The sequence below is a fragment of the Leptonotus elevatus genome, chromosome 5 (genome assembly GCF_054856555.1).
Source record: "Leptonotus elevatus isolate MCC_2025b chromosome 5, RoL_Lele_1.0, whole genome shotgun sequence".
In the NCBI taxonomy this organism is placed as follows: domain Eukaryota; kingdom Metazoa; phylum Chordata; class Actinopteri; order Syngnathiformes; family Syngnathidae; genus Leptonotus; species Leptonotus elevatus.
The window spans coordinates 11617302-11639781 of NC_141243.1; the positions used below are offsets into that span (position 1 = coordinate 11617302).

At 38.9% G+C, this 22480-nt stretch overlaps 1 protein-coding gene across 3 annotated transcripts in view; it reads right to left on the reverse strand.

The window, feature by feature from the left end:
- The window catches only part of dock8 (dedicator of cytokinesis 8), a 71718-nt gene that overhangs the window by 46834 nt on the left and 2404 nt on the right, over positions 1–22480 (reverse strand). For 2 of the 3 annotated variants that reach the window (XM_086075652.1, XM_086075651.1), the window contains exons 2-5: positions 13410–13509; positions 7959–8134; positions 6649–6720; positions 6127–6235 (exon numbers count right to left, since the gene is read on the reverse strand). In XM_086075652.1, coding sequence (XP_085931778.1) covers positions 6127–6235; positions 6649–6720; positions 7959–8134; positions 13410–13509 — 457 coding nt within the window. The remainder of the gene's footprint in view (positions 1–6126; positions 6236–6648; positions 6721–7958; positions 8135–13409; positions 13510–22480) is intronic. The other variant, XM_086075653.1, reaches the window with a different exon arrangement.

The following is a 22480-nucleotide window of genomic DNA, read 5'->3' on the forward strand; positions in this document are numbered from 1 at the left end:
CTCCACCTAAAGACGCCTTTTATTTTTTTTGTTTTTGTGGAACCTAACCTCTTCTATTTACTGACCAGAAAACATAATTTCACATTTGTGCAGGAAAGTAGCAATTGGTGTTAAGGGAGTATGCTGAAGTGAGACATCTCGACTAAGAGACAAAAGTCTTTGTATGTCAGGGAGGAGATAAGGTTACCCCGGGTTGTGAGCAGAAATGATGGGTCCATTTTTCTAAACCAAATCATCTTAATGGCATTTATTTTTCAGGGTAAAGTACAATATGCTTGAAATTATATTAAGTGTTGTGGGATCATATTGTGAAGTAAATTTTGAGTTTAATTTAACATAGGCAATATATGGGCCATTCCACTGAATCTGTGCCATTTGAGTCCCCTGGAAATAAAATGTGTAAATGTATGGGGGGAAAGTAACTGTGAATAGCAGTTTTAATAAGCAAAGAGTCCTGCTCATTGTTGATCGGATTGTATATGTAATAATACAATTTAAAAATAACAAATTACCTTGAACACTGGAAAAATAAGCATTTATTGCCTTCCCTGCTTGATGAATTTAGACTTTATAAAGAAATAAAATAATGACTTTCTTTGGAAATAGTTTTTTTTTTTTTTTCATAATTGTGTTACTGCTTATCTTAACTGTATTTTAAGTTGAATTTAATTTAAAACACACACACACAAACACACACACACGCACACTCCAAAAACAATTTGGCTAAAGTTCACACTTTAGTTATGTCCCTGAGTTTTCACTCAGTCCTGTTCAATATTTGCAATCGCAAATCCATAGGTGTGTGCTCAATGCCGAGTCACACTGACTCAACGCTGTAGCTGGCGGGCTTCTTTCAACCTGGAAAAAGATTTAACGAATTCGGCACATCCAGAGAATGCAGTATGACAGCTATCTTATAGGCAGGAGGTTTTACTATAATTATTTTAAGTATCTCTAGTGACTTGATGTATTTATTTTAACGTTTTTATGTTTTTGTGATGTTACAATATAAATATCAAATGTCAACGGCTCCAAATGATATTGTAGTGAAGATGTTTGGAGTTGTTTGGAGTAAGATAAACCTTTAACTATGACTGTTGCCTTAGTAATAATGGTATTAATGCCAAATACGCCACTTGCATTTTTGTATCTTCTTTTGGAAAATCGTGTAATAGTGGTGGTATTAAGGGGCGCATTAGGGCACTTATAAGTCCCTACTGAAAACTCAAGTGTGAAATGCACCACCCGCCAATACTAAGCGCACATATATACCAACTTCTTATTGCCCGTCATGTTTGGAGTTCCGCATCGGTTAAGATGTTAAGAATGTGCGTACCCCACTTTACAGTAGTAAAACTCACAGTTTAAAACAATACTTCTCATCTTAGTACTTTAATGCTTGGCATAGGCATCAATTCTAGCTTCAATAAGACTTTTTCTCCTTTTTTACAGGTCCTAACCTTCACATTTTACTGAGTTGTTGTCTTATAAGCATGGCCTAAATATAAACAAAAATGAACTAATCAATACAAGTTGTTGCTCTGTTTTGAAAAGCGTAAAATCACACTTGAGATTCAAAAAGAAGTCTCTAGTTATTATGTTGTCAAGGACACAACAATACAGCTGACAGGCATCTAGACAGCCCTGACAGTCTTGACAGTTTTTGGTCCACAGACAATACCACAAAGTAGTATGGTCTGCTCAAGTTAGTGAAAGGCTCTTGTCTTGATAATTATACAACTTATATCGCATTGTAAAAGGGTTCCTTAACATGTGTGCCTAATGCTGCGGCCGGTAAAGTGTAATTTAGTCATCAGATTGAAAAAGGAAATAAAGACGCAATATGATGCTTTGCAGTACAGTGAAAGTACAGTTTGTCAATATTATTGATGAATTCCGCAGTTGCGGCTGTAGCTTCGGAAAAAAAAGACATCCCATTAGATGGATGGATTGTTAGCTAACAGGATATACAGTAATTGTAGCTTTCTGACATTTATGTTACACACATGGAAAGAGGCTGAATAAATCCAAACCAGGTTTGTTGTCTGCTCTTGTGTTGGGCTTAAATGTGCCTCATTTGTTAGTCAACACAATAGAAGATCTATATTATAAATTATGCCTATGCAGAAGTAATGCACTAATAATTAGAATTCTGAATAACACATCATACAGAGAAGTATTTCTAAAATTATGGCTGCGGCATATATGAAGCCTGCTCTTACCTAATTTGGCTTGGAACAAAAAGAAAAAAAAATCCAAAAAAACTATTGATCAAGTAACTGCAAGTAACTTGAAAATTCTTAAGTTGGTGCACTCTTAAGCGTGGGGAGATCAGGCAAATTCTACACAGGAAGGCTGTCCAGGGATTCAAACACACAACAGTGAGGTAGCTAACCACTAAAACACCGTGCTGTCTGCTATGATGGTTATTAGACTTAATTACAATTAACCAACTGGAGCATCCGCTGCACACAAGTTGCACACAAGCCTCCCAGGCGGGCCGTGACATCATATTGAATTACTCAGTCTCCATAGGCCTAACTATGCCGCTCTTGTCTTTGAACCTCTCGCCATACTATCCCCTAAGCTGTCCTTGTCTCCTTCACTCCCATCACACGTCAATCCCATATTTAGCTGTCAAGAATTGTCTGAGCATCGCACCATGATCCAGGGGCTGCGACAGCAAAACGGACCGTGACGTGCCGAAGGACAATCGCCCCGTTCTTCCCGTCACTGTCACACTCTATCTGGCATGCATATCATGGGAAGCTGGCCGCTCCAATAAAGGCCTTTTTGGTTTGGGTGATTAAGCGGCGCTGGCATGGTGGGGGAGGTGGTTGCCGAGGATGGCGAGGACTCAGATTGGCTGGTGCTGCCACAGGCTTAGAGGCCGAGTGTTGGTCAATTTGAGACAAAGGAGGATGGGAACTTGGCACCAAATTCCAGTTGTGTGCCAAGAAAAGAGACTAGGAAGTAATTAAACGAAGAGAATTCACTAAAACATGTAGAACCATATATCCATTATCCTGTTCAGAGCTAACTTAAGTGAGAATGTTATACACACACCCTTGACAGATCACTTGTCAATCACTGGACAGAATATGACGCTAGCGGTAGACAGAGTTGGAGGTGAATACAAATGCATTTTTTTCCCTTTGCAAACACAAGGGGTCCTATTTTCGACCCCAACGCAAGTCGAGCGCAAAGTGCAGACTAACTGTGCACATGGGTGGAATTTTCTTTCTTTCTGTATTTTCGCAAACGCACACAGAATCATGTGTTTGCACCATTGTGGCAGTGAACACAGCCGACTAGCTTCCCGGCTGTGCTTTTTACTAAAATAGAGGCAAGGGCTATACTTTAAATTTGGAAAAGTAGCACTGCTTAATAGGATTGGGAGCTCTTCTTGATTATTTCCAATTTAATAATAATAATAATAATGCATTATATTTAGAGGTGCCTTTCTTGGTACTCAAGGACACCGTACATTAAGTTAAGAGAGAGAAAAATGGGGTGAGGTGGGGGTGTTTATTTTGTATACATGTTTATATGTTTAATTTATTTGTCAAATTTTTAAAACTTTTTTTTGCGGTTTACTTAGTCTAAGTGCGCACTCACACTAGGGCCATTGTACCGTGCCCAAGTACGCATTCAATAGGTAGTGTGAGTGCAATCGATATGCGCCTGAGTACGGTTCGGATCCCCAGTTTAGCACGATTGGGAGATGTGGGTCAGAGAACGGTACGGTTGGCCGCACATGCGCACAGCCGCGGCGAGTAGTCGCCGCATGAAATTTAACCATGATGTCACGTAAGTACGTGCGACATATATAGCGAGCGACCATTCGGGCAGCATGCCTGTGCAACGTGATGACGTATATTTCGGAGGCAACTGGGCTCGGGCACGGTTTGGCTAGAGTAATGTGAGTGCGGGCTGGAGGGGGACAAGGGAGGAGGGGCAATCAGGCTTCAGTACGGTACGGAAGAAATGGCCCTAGTGTGAGTGCACCCTAAAGCACATACCCACTTATGTGCCCAGCTTACGCAAACAAAATGGCTATAAATAGATAGGAACTAGTTAACAAAATGGCTGTAAATAGATAGGAACTAGTTAACAAAAGCACAGTCAGTCAGTGTTACCAACTTAGCTATTCGGTCGCCAAATTCGATATTTCATCTAAGCGATCATTTTTCAAGAAATCACCTTTAATTCCACTAAGAAACAGACAACATGAACTGAATCATGTTTACATTGTTTTGTCTATGACAAGAAAGAAAGACAATCACAGTAAATTACACTGTACCGTGAATACTTGTACTAATCTACATGACAAAAGACAATGAGGTGGTAAGGTGTCAACACCCCACTTACAAAGCCATGAAGTTTGTCGAATCATTTTATAATGTTAAAATATTAATTCTATGAAAGTCAATGTAAGTTAATGCTGGGGAAAAGCAGTTTCAGAAGTTGTTTGGTATTAGGAGAAATGAAACAAATTCCAGAAGATTAAAACATTTGTTTTGAATAATGTTATTGTCCTTTAGTTTGTTTTTGTTTTGTTTTTTTAATAAAATGAGGGGTATAATTCATTTCCATCAGAAATTTAATTTGTGTGGGAAAAAAATCTGAGATTTTTATTTTTTTCAGGCCATATTGCTCCAGAAGAAAGACACTGCTGTGTTGTCCACTTTCAAACCCTACCCCCACCCCTCTGTGTTATTGTCTCCCTCTCAAGCCTTGATCAGTATGGACTGCCATGCTGCTCTAACTAACTACAAGCCCACTTCCCACCAAACAAACTTGCACCAATGGCTGCTTTTTGGAATTCATTAGAGTTGTAGGGCCATATTGAAATTACAAAAATATATCAAACATCACAAGTAGTCATGGAATTCTATGCCCCACACAAAATGAAGACGCAACTACCCACACAAAATGAAGACGCAACTATGGGCAAGAAGTCGTAATTTTCTGACAATAAAGACGTAATATTAAGAGATAAGATTTTGTACTTTTACGAGAATAAAGTGAATAACCCAAATATTACAACAGTAAAGTTGTAGGGGCCCAAAAAATACAGCCTGTGTAAAGTCAAGGAGTAGAACTATTTATTTAGCTCTCGCCTTGCCTCCTACACACCCCATGGTGGAAACACAAACAAGATCAGGGTTTGGCCATGGCGAGCTGAACTGGATGCTAACTTAGACTTTTTCTCTCGTTCAAGTCCAGCGGGCGCATGGAGAATTTGAAGTGACTAACACAATATTAGTGTGACACAACAGCTGAGAGGCAAGTCAGAGGATTACACAATGACACAAGGAGGAAATGAATGAGTCAAGGATGGAACTTCTTCTTGCCTGCATGACAGAGATCATTATCTAAAGCTCAAGTCTGATTGCTTCTACAGCTGAGTTTGAGATGTTTGAGGGTACATAATATGGAAAATATTTTGATAGCCTAATAAATACCATAGAGTGCCTTCCAACCCATCAAGTGTGAAATGAAATAATAAAAAGCCAAAGTAAATATTTGTATTAGTAGCAGTGGTACTGTATTCCTAAATATGTGTGTGTACGCTGTTGTGCACTTCTGCCCCAGAGTTACATAACAAGGGGGGGAAAAAAAAGAAAAAGTATGAACTATTTTAGTATTAAAAGCCCATCTATACTATATATTTTAGAGATAGACCAATTATCAGCCAGGCCGAATATTGGCACCGATATTTGGCATTTTGGAAAATATCAGCATCAGACTTTTTGAAAATGGCTGATAGATCGGTTCAGGGAATTATTTTTTTTTAATTTTCAGTTAACTTTACAAGAGACGCTGCTGACCCTCGGGACTCTCTGCACCTTCTGTTTTTCTTTGAAATTAAAACTAAGACAAGTCAAACTTAACAATTCAGGGTTAACCCTAACCCTAACCCTCAAAAGATGTATTTACTGTAGAAAGTTGTTCATAACATATACTATGCTAAAATATTTTGACAAAGTTGAATTGAGTATCAGTATTGGCTTTGAAAAAATGATACTGCTCTATCTGTGGTATAATTTGAAAATCAAATATGGCCCTTGAGCACAGATGGGTGTTATTAAGCTTTACTTTGCTGAAATAATTCCATCTTACTGGTGTGTCGTCTTTGAGTGACTGGACGTCAGACTCAAAAGTCTGCTTCTGAAGGAACTTGTGCAGGCCGGATCGATCCGAATATGCACTCCAGCCATCCCCTTGGCACCTTTAAGGACACACAAAAACACACAAAAGTTTGTGAGTGACGCACAACCTAGAAATAACACGCATGGTTATCACTGATACACCTCTGCACTTGTAATCAGCGTAGATAAACCACACATCAAAGTCTTGCACACAAAGATAGCAGCTGTGTGAATGCATCAGATTGGAGGTGTGTATTATTTATCGGCCTCTCTGTTGTGTCCCGTTTCCATTTCACTATTATGTGCCACTTCTCAAGCAACTCAAGTGTCTGCAGTCACTTTTTCTATGCTTGGGACAACGCACAAAAGCCTGCACATCCTGCTTAATCTTAAGATTTTTGTTTTCTAATTCGACCCTGCACGCAATGTCATCATTTTAAAGACCAAGGTATTTGTGAAACTAAAGGGAATGTGACTAGTTAAAAGGCCTGACCTTCTAGACACCACAAGCCACGGTTGGGTGTAACTCTTGACGCAATCTCTCACGTGGGGATCCAACTCCACTCTGCAAAATAGAAACAAGATGGAATGATAACACACTAGCAAGAAGAAAAGCTCATTCAAACAATCAAAGGTAGAAAGTAACAAAATTACAGTTTCGAAAAAAAAAATTCGACATCCTTGTTCAACGCCAGATTATTTTGATAAAAAAAAAAAACAGACCAAGACACATTAAAAACTTTTCCACGATTAATGTGACTTACAACTTGCACAACTCAACTGAATTTTTTAAAATCTTTTTTGTCAAAATGTACAAAATAATCAAAGTGTGCAAACTCTTTTATAACCACAAGTCTAGCGATTAGAAAGTACAAAAAAATCCACTAAAATGTGCCAATATAAATGCCAAAATAGTGTTTAAAACACAATCCAATACTGATTTAATAAATAAAACCAATTGTGGAATAAAAAAAAATCGAAATTAAAAATGCAATAAAATCATTACAAATCCAATGCACTATGGAGACAAAAAAATAATATAAACAAAAAACAAAAACATGCAATCGATATTTAGTACAATATTTTTTTTAATCCAAATCCATCAGTGAGTCCAGAAAAGTAAACATGTACTCACAATTTGTAATTTAGATGCCATTCTAGTTTGATATGTTTTGTTATTGAAGTACATTTCCATTTCCAGATGTACAGTCTCTCACAAAAATCTTGGTTCACTCGGTTGACTCAGCATTTTTTTTGAAAGTCTGTATACCACATTGCAACCAATAAATATTTTGTGTGGCCACCCCTAATACTGCACTTAGTAGAAGAAACCCGTTAAACCTAAATGAAATGGAAACATAAATATTGTAACGTATCTGTCCTACTATTTATTGCTTTTATCAAAAACGAGAATGAATGAATGAATGAATGAGTGAGTGAGTGAGTGAGTGAGTGAGTGAGTGAGTGAGTGAGTGAATGAATGAATGAATGAATGAATGAATGAATGAATGAGTGAATGAATGAATGAACTTGAGATTCCTCCAGCGATGTCATTTGTTGTAGACATTTTCACATTAACAGAGCACCCAAACATATGTTGTTCTGCAGCCAAATTCTTTTATATTCCAACCAGATTAATGTAACTACTAACTAGACTACATTAGACTCGTTATTTTTATATATATGTTCTTACATGATTTGCAAAGATGAATCTTTCTGCTTGGGTATATCTATCTACCCGTTCACCTAGCTATCTACTGTATAGTTCCTCTGCTGTCTCACGTCTGTGAGGCGGCAACCCACCCGTCGTCAGGGACAGGATGCCGAACGGTGCGACACTCCTTCTCCACCAGGTCCACCTTCAGGTCGTCGTCGGGGAAGTCGCCGAGTTCCTGCATCAGGGCGGAGTCGCCGCTTCGGAGCTGCGACATCAGGAACTCTTCCAGGTCCAAAGGATCCAACGCGTCATACGACTGCGGCTGAGGAAAAATTGGGGGGAAAATGTTTAGGACAAACGGAGCTAAATACACTTATATTTTTTTTGTAAGTCATTTAGGACAACTGTATGCTTCCATGCAGCACTGAGATTTAGTAGTTAGCACATCTGCCTCACATTTCTGATGCTCGGGTTTGAATCCCGGCACTGTCATTCTGTGTGGAGTTTGAGAACATAAATATTGTGATTTGAACCTGGACATCTGAACTGAGAAGCATACAGTATGTACTAAACACTAGTCCACTGTGATGCCCTGTTCACCATACCAACACATAGTCATCAGTTTGACCAGGAGGATACTCATCATATAAGTGATCAGTCAAGTGATGAATTTAATTAGGACTGCAATAAAAACAGCATTTGATTATTCTAACATGCTATTTTCTGCTAGCTCTTACCTGTCCCAAAAAAAAAAAACTGGAACAAAGTGGCCTGCATTAGACAGATGGTTCTATTTTTAGCTCAAACCTCGACTAGGCAACGGTACAACTCACAGTCACTCTTGCTGTATGTTCTACAGTCTTTAATCGGGAGAGAGGGAGGGCTTGGAACATAGTGTCCAAAATCATCCATAAACGCAATGAACCTAACTCCAGGTGGCATTAGGTGGCACTTAAAAGAACACCACAGAAGCGGGAGACAATACATAAAGAGCAGTGCTTTTGTAACAAAACAAAACAAAAGGTTGCAAAAATGAGCAGGCCAATGACAACACGAAGATTAAATGATGTTGAATATATCAGTACAGTGAATATGTGATGTCTTCAGTAGACCTCACGAGGCCTCAGCTCAGAAAGTAACAGAAAATGATGCTAGTGCATGAAATGTTATTTTTCTTTGGCGTGAAAGAGGAAGATGAATGATGAGAAACAATGGATTTAGTGAGACTCCAGGTTGAATGTTTTCTTATTTTTACATCATAGAGATGTTAACTGCTTTCTAAACTTGTGTGAAAAGTAAAAAGTATGATGTGTGACTCACCTTTGAAATATGTGCTCGCCATTGATTATTAAGGTTAACTTAACTCTGCTTCCTAAAACATTAACAATAATTAAACCATAAACCAACAAAATTCTATGAGCTAATTTTCTAAACTCATGTTAAAATATATTTTTGGCAACAACTTTGACACCCTGGATGAATAGTATGTCCATTCATTCCAGTGGGAAAAAACAAAAATCAAAGAGGCTAAATTCAACCTTTAAGAATTTACCTGTGCTTTTCTAAATAATATACAGGAGAGAAAGAATATACAAGTTGCTAATTGAAGTGCAACCAGTTTATACAGTGCTCAACATAAATGAGTACACCCCAACAGAATATTTAGAGGGCCAACTTTTTTTTTTTAAACCAATACTTTCCTATGATATCGTACTGCAAAATACTCAAATTAGATATGTAGACATGCACACAAAAAAAGCAATTTTCCAACAACTTATTTTTAATGTTGCAAAAACAAATGCACACAAAATGTATTAAAGTTGCATTTTAGATGAAGAAGATTCTAAATCACAACAATATTTTACTTCAATATTACCAATGCTTCACAATTACATACAATTTCATTTGTACAGTCTATCAATGGTTTAAGATGGCCTCAGTTTGACCCCGGACTAGACAATCTGTATTACTGCAGTAACCTGAAATAAGTCTAAAAATCAGAATTAAAAAAATTCTTCTTGTGGTCACTCAATCGCAAAAAAGTAATATTGTTAACATTTTGTTTTATATTGTGTTGTCATATCTAAGTATGCACTCCACACTGTTACTTTTCTATTTGCACTAATTAGTTGTTTTTAGAATGTATCTATTTTTATAGCTCTTTCGGTTTATTATACCTCTTATTTCTGCACTGTAGTTCAGAGCATTTTTCCCCCCGAATCTGCAGAAATCTTGAGAAATTGATAAAAAGCTGCTTCTTTTTTTCCCAAAAGGGGGCTGTACTAACTCACGTTGAGCACTGTAGGTGATAGGCTGAGATAAGAAATGTAGGCTGTATGTACCATTAGATGAAATTAAAATAGAGTGCTAATGGAATGGTAAAAATATCTCAACTAAGTTAACAGACTGAGAAGAGGGAGAAATAACTGCAGGAACATAACATGATGAGTCACTGCTCAACCCAACAATTGAGCGCCAAGCAAATTCCATTTACCTACAAACGTGTTGCTGCACATCAGTCCATCCTAAGGCATGCTTTTTAGCAGTAAATTAGAATGCAGAGGGTAAGTATTAATGTTCAAGGGGTTGTTCATTAGGAGCAGACGTAACCTTAAGCTACTCTTCTGATGACAAGTCAACAACACTGTCTGCATAGTGGCGGTCGCCTCTGCTTCAAGTGTGGCGGCAAACTAGAACAAGTAAATGCAAATGTATGCATGCCTCCGATCAGTTCGCGTTGCTATGTGGAAGCAACGCACTCTTAGTAGTTAATGTCTGTGTATTAACTGTGGATAGAAAAGGTTAAGAAGGTTAAGAAAAACTCAGGAAAAGTCTGCTAAAAACACACACACACACACAATACATAAGACCTAGTAAGATCAACAAGCACAATCAAAATGTGATCATTTCAACAAATGAACTAGCTTCTAAACTATTTTAGGACGGTTATCCTTACATGTGCTAAAAGAGAAATGCTGTGCACTTACCCTGCTGACAACTGAAAAGTAACCCAAAAGGGGAAGCGGGCAAAATGGCGCATGCCGGATATGAAAAGTGACAGCGAGCACCTACACTGCATGGCGTTGACTGCTTTTTATTGAAACTAAGCCATGATTGCAGATCCTCTTAAATATTATCCTCATATTCCTAGAAGCTGAAAAGTGAAGCAGATCGGAGATCAACGTCATCAAATAATGTATTTCTTTGGGCGACCTAAAGACTTTAAATTGAGCCTTGAACCCACCTAATGTATGATTTCAAACAAACCACAAGACATAACAGGAAGTGATATCAGCTCGCCTTCCCGCCATCCATTAACGGATACTACAGGCACGCACAAAAACACATTCAACTTTTCTATTTTATTTAAGCACGGTGTACTAGTGGGTTGCAATTCTGCCTCACTGTTCTTAGGTTCTGGTTCGAATTCTGGGCAAAGCCCTTCTATAGTTTACATGTTCTCCCTGCGCTTGAGCCGGTTTCCTCCCACATTACAGAACGATGCTGGTTAGGTATAACAAACAGAATTAATCTAAGGTGTGAATGTTTATGTCTGTATTGTCTATATGTCCCCTGCGACTGATTGGATGGATGTGTCTCTCGTCGAGATAGTTCACACCCGCAACCATAATGAGGACAAGCGCTATAGAAAACTGATGGCTGGATGGATCCATTTCTCATGTGAGTTGTAGAAGAAAATGGGAAAAGCCATGGAGGGAATTCTGAAAACAAACAGGGAAACTGTCATCCCAGAGATTATGGTATTAAAAATCACTCTCCAACATCCCAAATCCGGCCATATTAAAGATTTGCCCGTGTAAGCTGCAAGGTAGGCAGACCTCCACCCAGCCTAGCTTCTGACCCATTTCCCAAGCAGGTTAAGGATTAACCGTGTAGCAAGCCGCCGCGAGCTAGAAAATAGATGAATGGTGCGAGGCGTCCTCCTTAATGCCTGTCAGCTGACTCGTTCAAGGATCTTCACTGGGGAATGAGGGGGCGGGGTAAATCAAAGGCATGGAGCAAACTCAGTCAGTGATAGTGAGTGTCAGGAGTGCCGCCTCGGAGCTTTGTAAAACTCAGCCGACTCGAGCGAGATGTAGGTCGGCAAATGTGGAGAAGAAGGGCGGGAACAGAAAATAAAAGTGTGAAGAGAGGGTTCACATGAGTGAGAGTGGGAACAAATCCCTCCGATGGATTACTGTGCATCATCCCGTCAGCTTCACAGAGTCTGAGTCGCTCAGCTTGTCGCCAACTTTATAGCAGACGGAATCTCCCAAGTGTGTAAAAGTACACTTCTAAAGAAGTGCAAACATACCGATTTTTTACATCTTAACGGATTTTTAGGTAAACGTGAGAGACAAAAAAATGTGTGCGTGCTTACTGATCGTAAGTGGTGAGTGGTGTACTCCATATGACCAACATAGTACTCTACACACAAGACGATACCTCCAATGACAATTGCAAGTCTCCTCCTGCAAACCAACTGTCTGTTGTAGTACCAAGATTGACCTGTGAGTGGTAGCACGGTGTGACGGGGCCTTCAATACGTAGAAGAAGAAATAGCTATTGCTCCATTTCCCATCCCAATCACGTAGGCTGTGGATCATTTATCGGTGTTGACCACACACAAGCACTTGTGACCGAGAAGCAGATAGGGGAGAAAACTAAAATACTTCTCAACATTCCACACTACAAGAAAATCACTTAGTATAATCTTTAAGCCATTCAACAATTGGGCCTTTAATAACTTCGGAAAGGGAAATGCTGACAATCCATTCAATTGTGTTGACGGTGTCAAACGGGCTTTTGACAGAATCAACAGCTTCTCTGCAATTTGCAGCCGTGCAATCTAGTGCACTCCGCTTCTCGACAAGATATGATTACACAGCAATTAAATCCAAACAATTGACCAAGTGTTCTTATCTGGTTCCTACAGAGCAGTTTCCTCTTCATTTCATTTTTATTGTGGTATGATACATAAGACACTAGCACAAACACTCAACACAACTAGTTGCTTCTCTATTTGTGTCCAGCAATGGCTTCGGGTCGTTTCCTTTCACATCCCAATCACAGAATCCATGGCTCATCACAACTTTGTGTTGACCACACACAAAGACTTGTGATCATCAACACTGAACATTCAGTCATGACACACCTGATGCCACAGGACAATTGCTTAGGACAATCTTTCAGAGACATCCGACAATTGGGCTTTTGATTACTTTCAAAAGAGGGTAAAATGCATATGTTTTTCAATATTTTTTCAAAATAATTTGGGATTGTTTTTTTGTTTTTCTTCTGGGATTTTTTGCACTATTTCCCCCCGATCTTCATGAAAAACCCAAACGGCACTTTCACAGAAAAACCAAACACTCTTGATGCTGCGACACCAAAAAGCCAGAGAAAAAGCTAAACAAACTCAGTTGAGAGTTCATCGCTTGAGGTCACTCACTGCATTTGTTTTGTTGTCAAGCAGCGTTCATTTCCATTGCAAGCAATGCGTGAAGTGCAGGATGTTTGTTTTCCTATTTAGATGAATAAGAGTCACATGTTTCTGAATTACATGACACACTGAGTGGATACAAAGCACAACTCACCACGGTGAGGTACGTTGTGGTTGAGGCGTTGGAGTTTGACCGTCTGTGATAATAGCCATAATTCCCACTGAAGTTTCGTCTGATCTCTGCTGATGAATGCCTGGAATTAAAACATGGAGGCAACGGTCAGTGGTAGCATGCCAATGCTTTAATGGAAACTGTGACCTTTCAAATAACATCAACTTGTGCTCCAAGTTCCAACACACATCGAACATTGTTTAAAATAATATTTCTCTGCATATTTCAAACAACAGGCCCGTCATAGAACTTACTGAATGTTACAACTCCAGCTCCACCATTGTTCCCACTCGCATTAGTTTGAATTGCTCATCCATGGCGATTCCATTCACACTATTGTTCTCTCCATACTACAGAAGCTCAAGTGGAGGCTTTGTCATGTTGGCACCCCGTGGTATAAATACGGGGTCCTGATTTAAGGGTCAGGCTGCGGCAGAAAATCTACAGGACGTTGCAATGGAGGGTTGCATACATTCAAGGACACTGGGAAGATACAGTGGGTGTGCAAGTGTGGTTAGTTGTGTGTTTGCAATGCCAAAAAGTGGGCAGGCCAGACAGAGAGTGAAAAGAATAAACCAGTGAGAAAGTTTGTTGCAATTCAACCTCTATGCGTCCCTAACAAACAAACATGAATTAATATTTGTATTGGGATTGACACACTTTTAAAACAGAAGGGAAATGCCTAACAATTGTATAAACCAATGGTTCAAAGTTTTTACAGGGACTTTTATTATTTAGATTTTTGTATATTATACATTATATACACATACTAGATTTTCTGTTAAGGTTTCCTTTTAGTATAGTAGCCAGCTACAGTAATAGTTCTGCATTAATTTTACAGTGACAGTTACAAATGTCATAATGCTATTAAAAACCTTGCCTGGACACAAACAGTTAATAAAGATTTAATAAAGGTAGCAGTTAAAGCCTTTAAGAAAATAAATTGCATTATTTGCTAAAGGGAAAAAAAATGGGGAAATTAGAACACCCTGGTCACCAGGCATTATGGAATAAACTGTATTCAACTTTGGAGGTTCCACTGTATATGGGTCTATTTTTTCTACAGACAGTAAAAGCTGGCATTTGAAAGGGACGTGTTGACTTTTTATATCCCCGGTAGTGTACAATAAGGGCAGGCCATGCCATGCCAGTGCTGAACTCACACCACAGCACTGCCCACTTGTCCATGTTAATGTCTGGTTCCAAAAAATATATGTAGCAAGAGCGGCAATTCCAAAGTGTCGCTAATTACCACAATAAGGCCAGTCCAAAGTGGAGGAGGACCAGTATAGCAACACCACTCAAGCGTGATGACTCATGATGCATCCAAATAAGATTCAGACAGTCGTTTGAGAAAATGTAAGAGCATTTTGATTTTTGAAGAAAAAACTATATCCATTGACTGTACATACTGTACCTGACAATATTAGCCTCTGGAGACTATAAGTCATCTATAATGCAGATGTCGACCAAAATAGTCTGAAAAAAATATTATATATATAATATATAATCTTAAGTCGCTCAATATTTTAAATAGCTATGACATATGTATTCTGACTTCTGTGGACCATTTTTGCAAATGATTCCAAAAACGGACCAGCCTCAGTAAAGTGCTAAGAGAAGGGGATGTCTTAGATCTTAGATGGTCCACTGTAAAATCTCTCTGTTTTAATGAGACAAACCATCCAATTACAAACAATGTCACGTGTTATGTTAGTAAAGACATGACATACCAGAAAGGTGAGGAAATGCACGGGTGGATGAGCTTTCGGAGCAAAGTCCGACGTTAGTCCTGCATTTTATATAATCACAACTACTTCACCTAATGTTTGAAAATTGAAACCCATGAATGGATACAGGAAAAGAGCATTAACAATCATGTTATAGGAAGCAGGCACAATACTACATGGTCACATTCAAAAACTCCTCATACACACACTTTAAGTATCAACAAACATTTTGAACATGTTCAAGGAGTGGACAGATAAAAGCACAAAACAGAAAACAACACCGGAATCTCACCTTTTAGAGCTTTTAGTCCACAAACTGTGAATGATTACACCAAACCAGTCATGCAACACAAGTGAACTGCAGATCCTGAAGAGGGTTGAGTGTATGACACAGGCAAAACAACAGAGCCAAAATTTCCATAAGAAAAATTATAATTGAACCGGTCTCTTCAAAAACCTTTACCAACTGTACAGCCAATTATTTTACCATGCTTAATGGCCATATAAATGTAAAAAATAAGTTTGCTACAAGCTAATGCTAGCAGCAAATGTTGGGTCTGCTTATGTCATATACATTTTGATGTACATGTAAATGTCACAGCCTTCACAGTAAACGGTCTATCAAATTAATCTTTTGATGCTCGCTAAAATGAGCCCTGGTGAATTCTGGTGAGGTATTGTGCGTTACACATGAATTCGAATTTTTGTACAACTTTTAAGTGTTATTTTTCCCCAAAAAGGACAATTGGGACATCCAACTTTGGAGTACTATCGCAGTTGTTCATCTATTGTTTCTGTAGAGTAAGTGACACTCAAGCCTTTATGATCATTCATATCATCTGTTTAATCAACTTTGAGATGGGAGCATAACGGATTCATCGTCTTGAACTAAATGAAGTAAATCATATACGAGAGGTCTAAAAATGGTAGACAACCTCTGTACTGCAAGACTGGAATGCTCTGGTTTCCCTTTTATGCAGCTACTGAGCCAATACAAAAAAAAACATTCAAGTTTTTCTGACTCAGACAGTGTATTGACCATTGATGACTGCGCTGAACTAGTATGCGCAGCAATTCAAGCCTTGTAAAATGTTTTTAACACTCCACTTCTTAAGGGACAAGCCCTAACTCTAAAACCACAAAGTACACCACAAATATCCTTACTACATACATTCCACAGCAATAACCAAGACAAAGCCCTTACATATCTATATCACTACAAAACTTAAACTGAAGAAAAGTATCCCTTGCATGTGCACAAGCATATTCACAAGCGCGCCCATTGTGGTTGCCTGCTACCATTCAAAACACAAAGTGCTTGGCTATAAAAAGAGCAGGCAAGTAAAACAGTAATCAGGCCTTGCCAGCAGCACACAGGCATTATTTCATCACAGCACACAAGCAGCCTGTGACTATTGTCTTCATGGACGTTGCCATCGTTTGGCTGGAAAACACCCTGAAAAGCAGATTTATCGAGCAAGTATTTGGCTTTGAATCTTGAATTAATTCTGCTAATTTTGTTCACTATAAATGTTGAATAAAACTGTATTTGAGCGATAACAATTGTGAAGAAACCCGAAACTGTAGTAAACTGTCTAATATTTGAGCGATAACAATTGTGAAGACACAGATTGTGCAGTGATAAGGAAACAATACAACCGGAATCACAGGATAGGAAGAGTTATGTGTTGTATCACCATTCTGCTGTGTCAGCCCAGTCAAGGACATCAGGGACTTAGATCCCCGAGAACAAACAGTCGAACACTAAGTCATTTCCCAGACGGCTCTCCTTTTTAGCTTGACGATGTCGTCCCAAAATAAAACCTGAGTGCAGCCAAGCAGCGGTGCATCGGCAACTCATGCTGCAACCGTGCAGGAGATATCCAAAATGTTTTTTAACAAGTTAACTTAAATGAGAGGACGACTGGACAATGACAAAGAAGAGACTGCAACTAATGATTAAGTCAGGAAATAGTCACAAATATTGATGCCTGTTTCTAGGTGACATCATCAGGCACAGCCAACACCCTGAAGACAAATCCACTAACAGTCAGTTTACTGTTCTTGAAAACAATACCCATGTAACATCATTACCAAAAATTGTTCTTCGTGGATTATTGCACAAAGGCAACACAATTAGACCATGTTACAAATAGGCCTATGGAAGGCCCAAAAAAAATAATAATAGGGATGCTCGATAATGCTATTTTCAACAGATACCGATAAACCAATCATTTAAAAAGTGCTGATGTCGATAACCGATAAGCCGCTAATTGTTTGCAAAATTAACATAAATACAAATATAATTTTGACTCCAACTATAAGGCTAACAAGTACAAATACATTGAAACTTGTGTAAAGCACCATGAAGCGGAATTTTATTGATATCGCTGCTTTAATGACAACCAGTAACTCATTTTGAGTTTGCCAAAACAAAACAGTCGTGTTTTAAAAGTGAAACAAAAAACTGCAAGGGTAACATTTTGGGGAGACACAGTAAAGAAAACCCACACTGGCGACTGCCATGTCGCCATGATGCATCTTCTGTGAACACGAGGTCACGCGCATTATGATGTCACAAATATGCGACACTACCATAGGAGAGGGGAGAGGTTGAGGAATTGGGCACAACTTGAGCCACAAACACAACAGATGGACCAACGTGGCATGTCTATTATTTTTGGCGGATTTCTTTATTATCTGGTTTATCTGTTTGATGTCAAATTGGTCGATAATTGCCGATAATTATCAGCCACCGGGATGAGGTAACAGCAATGCTTTGGATGCAGGCAAACTTGGAGATGGGCATAATAATTAAACAATTGGTCAATTGTGTGAAATTACTGATTAATTGTGTGTTGAAGAAACTGATGCAAAATAGCATGTAGCCTACTGCTTGTTATGGGTTGTGGTAGTGGTAGATAAGTGATGGATGGATGGATGGATGGATGGATGGATGGATGGATGGATGGATGGATGGATGGATGGATGGATGGATGGATGGATGGATGGATGGATGGATGGATGGATGGATGGAAACACAGCCACTCCTATCCCTGATGCAGAGGAACTACAATGTCGTCAGAGACAGACAATACTTTATACTAATGCCTTATTTCACATAATACCTGACAGACATGCCCCCAAAGTGTCAACAACTCTGTCAGACTTCAAACTATGCAAGTCACAAGCAGCACATGATGGTCAAAATGTACTTACTCGAATCTTGTATTTACTTGTGTTTCTAGAACCTGCGCACAAGTTGTTTCTCTCCCCCCCAATAGCAGCTAATTTTGTTGCGTCACGTTGTCCTACGCTACAGGCCTGCACTTGCTGTGTGTGCACATGGTGTGTTTTTGTCAGCATTTCTGCAATCGTTGCGCAAGCCTTCCTGAATATGTGACAGCATCACCCCACCCCCTCCCCCCACACACACACACATTTTACCCCCTCTTAGTGCTACATTCTGAATGTCTGAATGGGAAACTCTGCTCTTGATTATCAGTATTTATTAAGCGTATGTGTCAACCCTCTCCCTAAATCAGCTGGGATAGGCTCACGCCAGAATGGAGAGATGGAATTTAACTCTTCAGAGCATGTGCTCATGAGGTTTGTTACACAAAGCATTACTCATTCATTTGTAGAAACAAAGCTTCATGCTTTTAATTATTAACTATGCAGAATATGTGCCAAATTTGTGAAGTGTGCCAATTTTATGGAGAGGGTTGCTTGAAGGGATTTGAATATCTTGCTCAACAACAGAGAAACTGCACCTTTGTTGTCTGAGATATTTTTTTAACTGTGAGGTAGACGAACAAAATACTAGGAAGGCTACTGTGCTGCTATCCAATCCATCCATCATCCATTTTCTAAAGCGGAAGAGTTGGAGCCTATCCCAGCCAATTGTGCAAGAGGCGTAGATACACTGTGGACTGATTGCCAGCCAACTGCAGGGCACATTTAGGCAAACACAACAATTCCACCTATGCACAATTTTGTGTTCAATTGTTTTTGTAATGTGGAAGGAATACAGAGTACCCAGAGAAAACATCCCAGCAGAGATTCAAACAAAGAACCTCTCGACTGTGAAGCAGAAACACAAACCACTATTTCATTGTGCTGGCCAAAAAAATACCAAATTCCCCAAATTCCTTATAACCGAGGAAATGCAACGAAAATGGTAAACAATGTGTACCTGACAGAACCAAATATGCTTGATGGTAATTAATTAATTGATTAGGTGTCACCATCACGACGCAAGACCATGGAAAGAGCTTCCCCCTCCCCGAAAAAGACCATCTTCCGTCATCTGATCCAAAGAGGAAGTGGAAGAATAACAGAGGGTGGTGTGGCGTACACTTCAAGAGGATTGTGGCAGCGGGATGCCCCCTCCGTGTGTCTCATCCTATCATATGTCTCCAGACTTTAATGGGGCTTACTGCTATCAAGCGCCATCGCGACTTTGCTTCCTGTCAGGGGCAGGCACGCACAACCACAGGAGCGAGCAAAAGTGACCAAGACAAATCTTACTGTCAACTTGAGATTCATTCTTATTCCATTTTTTGGTATCTTTTTATGGCTTTTAGTCAGAGCAAATGTAACTCGATCTGGACCACCCCCATTCACTTAAGAAGTATTGAATGGCGGAGGCCCGACAACCACAGCTGCCCTCACACCTGTTACCATATGTTCATGATTACCTTACCACTATACTACTTCTCTTTACTTGCAAACACGTGTTGTGCTATATAGCATTGAACACTTCTTCTTTCTGCCCTTTTTCTGCTAATGATGAAAAAACAACATTTGATGGTGAAAAACTGAAGTGAAACCAGAGCAGCACAATGTCCACAAATGGATGTAGGCCTACACAGGATATCCTTCCCAATTCATCTGGAAGGGACTAAATGAGAATAAAATCAGGAAAAAGAGAGTGGCTAAGGTTTGCAACTCAAATATAAGAGACACAACAACTATGACATCCAACTTCATCCGTTACTATAAAATCCAAAAAGACAAGTAAACTTCATTAATTTCACAGTTAAGCTTACCAAAAGCTGATTGAACATTACGGCAGCTGACTGTTTTAAAACAAATGATGTGATCGTGAGTGTTAGTACAGCATACTGCTATAATGCAAATACACATACTGAGAACAAAGTGGCCACTGTGCAAATAGCTGTAAATAGTGTATGACTTGCTTAACCTAAGTAATTACTTCATTTGACTTGCTTGAAATTTAGTAGGGACTTGACTTTATTTGCTTGACTTTTGCCACACTAGCTCGCGATTATCTTAAAACTTGAAGGTTAACATTTAAGGCTTACTTGCAACTTGTATCATGTGTGACTTTCTCGCACATCTGTGTATAGTCTGCATAAATACAGAATATAAAAAGCACAAAAATTACTTATTAATTTAATTATTACTCAAATATACTACCTTGAAATAGTGTTAAAAATGGGTGCAAAAACGTATTATCCGATGAATTAGTCAGTAAGAATGCTGTCAATCGTGTGGAACTGAATGTTGATTAATGGTTTGTTTGTTTTTCTTGCATTGGCTACATTTTAAATTATTTCTCATTCAATTTAAAACATAAACAAAATAATGTTTAAGCATTTTCCCTTTTATAGTCAAGGGAGGCCAAATGCCCATCCCTGCCAGTGCATTTTTTTTGTGTTATACTGATTCCATAAAGTGCGCAATTCATCATGTTTACACAATGTCACTAAACTGATAATTATTTATTCTATTGTGATTAAGAAGATCATTTCACTATCAATGAGCGTATCATTGGCACGCGTCCTTGGCCTAACAGCACCCTGCAAGCAGCTGCTCTGCTGGCTCATCACTGGATTCAGGCTGTGGCCCAAAAATCCCTCACATCCCTTTGCAGCTGAGCTCAGCGCTGCACAGTAAAGCACCATCCTTGACGTGTCACGGATTATAATTTTTTTTTTAAACTGCCAGTTTGGTACATTCCCCCTGGAATGGATAAAGGATTTGACATGATGATGAAAACAGTGGCATGTGATATGAGGACTATTTCTATGCATAGTTACTGAATCTTAGCGGAACTGCTATGAAAATAAATAAATAAAAATAACCAATACATGCTCACAATATATAATGAAGATTTGTTCGATATTGCATCATACTATTTATATGACCCTAAAAAAAACTCAAGTTGCCCCGACAGGAAAAAAGGTTACATCTATCCAGCACAGAAAACAATGTGCTAGAATATGAAAAACTGTTCTTGTTGTTGTTTTAAAGTTGAAAGTCCATTAACAAATGGCAAAAAAAAAGGGGATTAAGACAATGCTGCTTCTGCACTTTATAAATGAATGTTACAGTGAGTAAGCACTTTGCTTACTCTGCATCTCTCACATTGGACGACCATGTTGCAAAAGTGGAATGTGCAAGCCTCTGCCAAGGCAGAACAATCATAATTAGGATCAGCACCAAACTGTACACTTTCAGAGCGACGACATACCTCCTTCATATGCCGGATATTTTTTTTCCCCGTTAAGATAAATGCATAATTCACTGATAAATGATTATTTTATTTTTTTTACATAACTACGGTGAAGAGTTTACAGGTGTCCAGTTTTTCCACAGATTTGAAATCTACTTGGGTGGGTTGGGTGGGTGGGTGGGGTTCAGTCCTGTTACTACGTCTCCTCTAGCCTCATGATTTACAAGTGAGTGACGGTGAGCTAACGTTACATGCGGTATATCCTGTCACGACAGGTTTTTTTTTTCTTTTTAAATATATTTTTAATAGATTTTCTGAAAAACTTCTTGGGTGGTGACCAATTTACTTGGGTGGCCCACCCAAATATTAACATGGTGTGGGAAACACTGGGTGTCTTAAAAAAATACCCAGTCCCTAAGGATCAAGAATTGCATCACACGCTTCACCCTCACCACCCTGTTAAAGGCAAAAATGAGACACTACCCACTCTGTGTGGCTTCATGAGTTCTTATAAAAAAGATAGTGTGAACTGCACACAAGCCCCTGTGACAACAATAAAAAGCAGTTATTCAATGCATGTGGAGCATGCAGCAGAAACATCCCTACTTTGTTTCACAATTCAGCAAAACTCAAGTCAATATTGCTGCTATTATAAATATTTAATATACTAATGTACTTTTAACCTTGTACTCCTCGTCATGGCTGACATAAACGGTCATCGATTAATTTTTGGTTTTCGAATGTGTACCTACTGTGTAGCTGTTCTGTTATTTGTTTTCCCTAGACACTTATTAATCATAATGCTAATTTGCTCTTCAAAGCTGGGTGCTCTTCTATGCCTT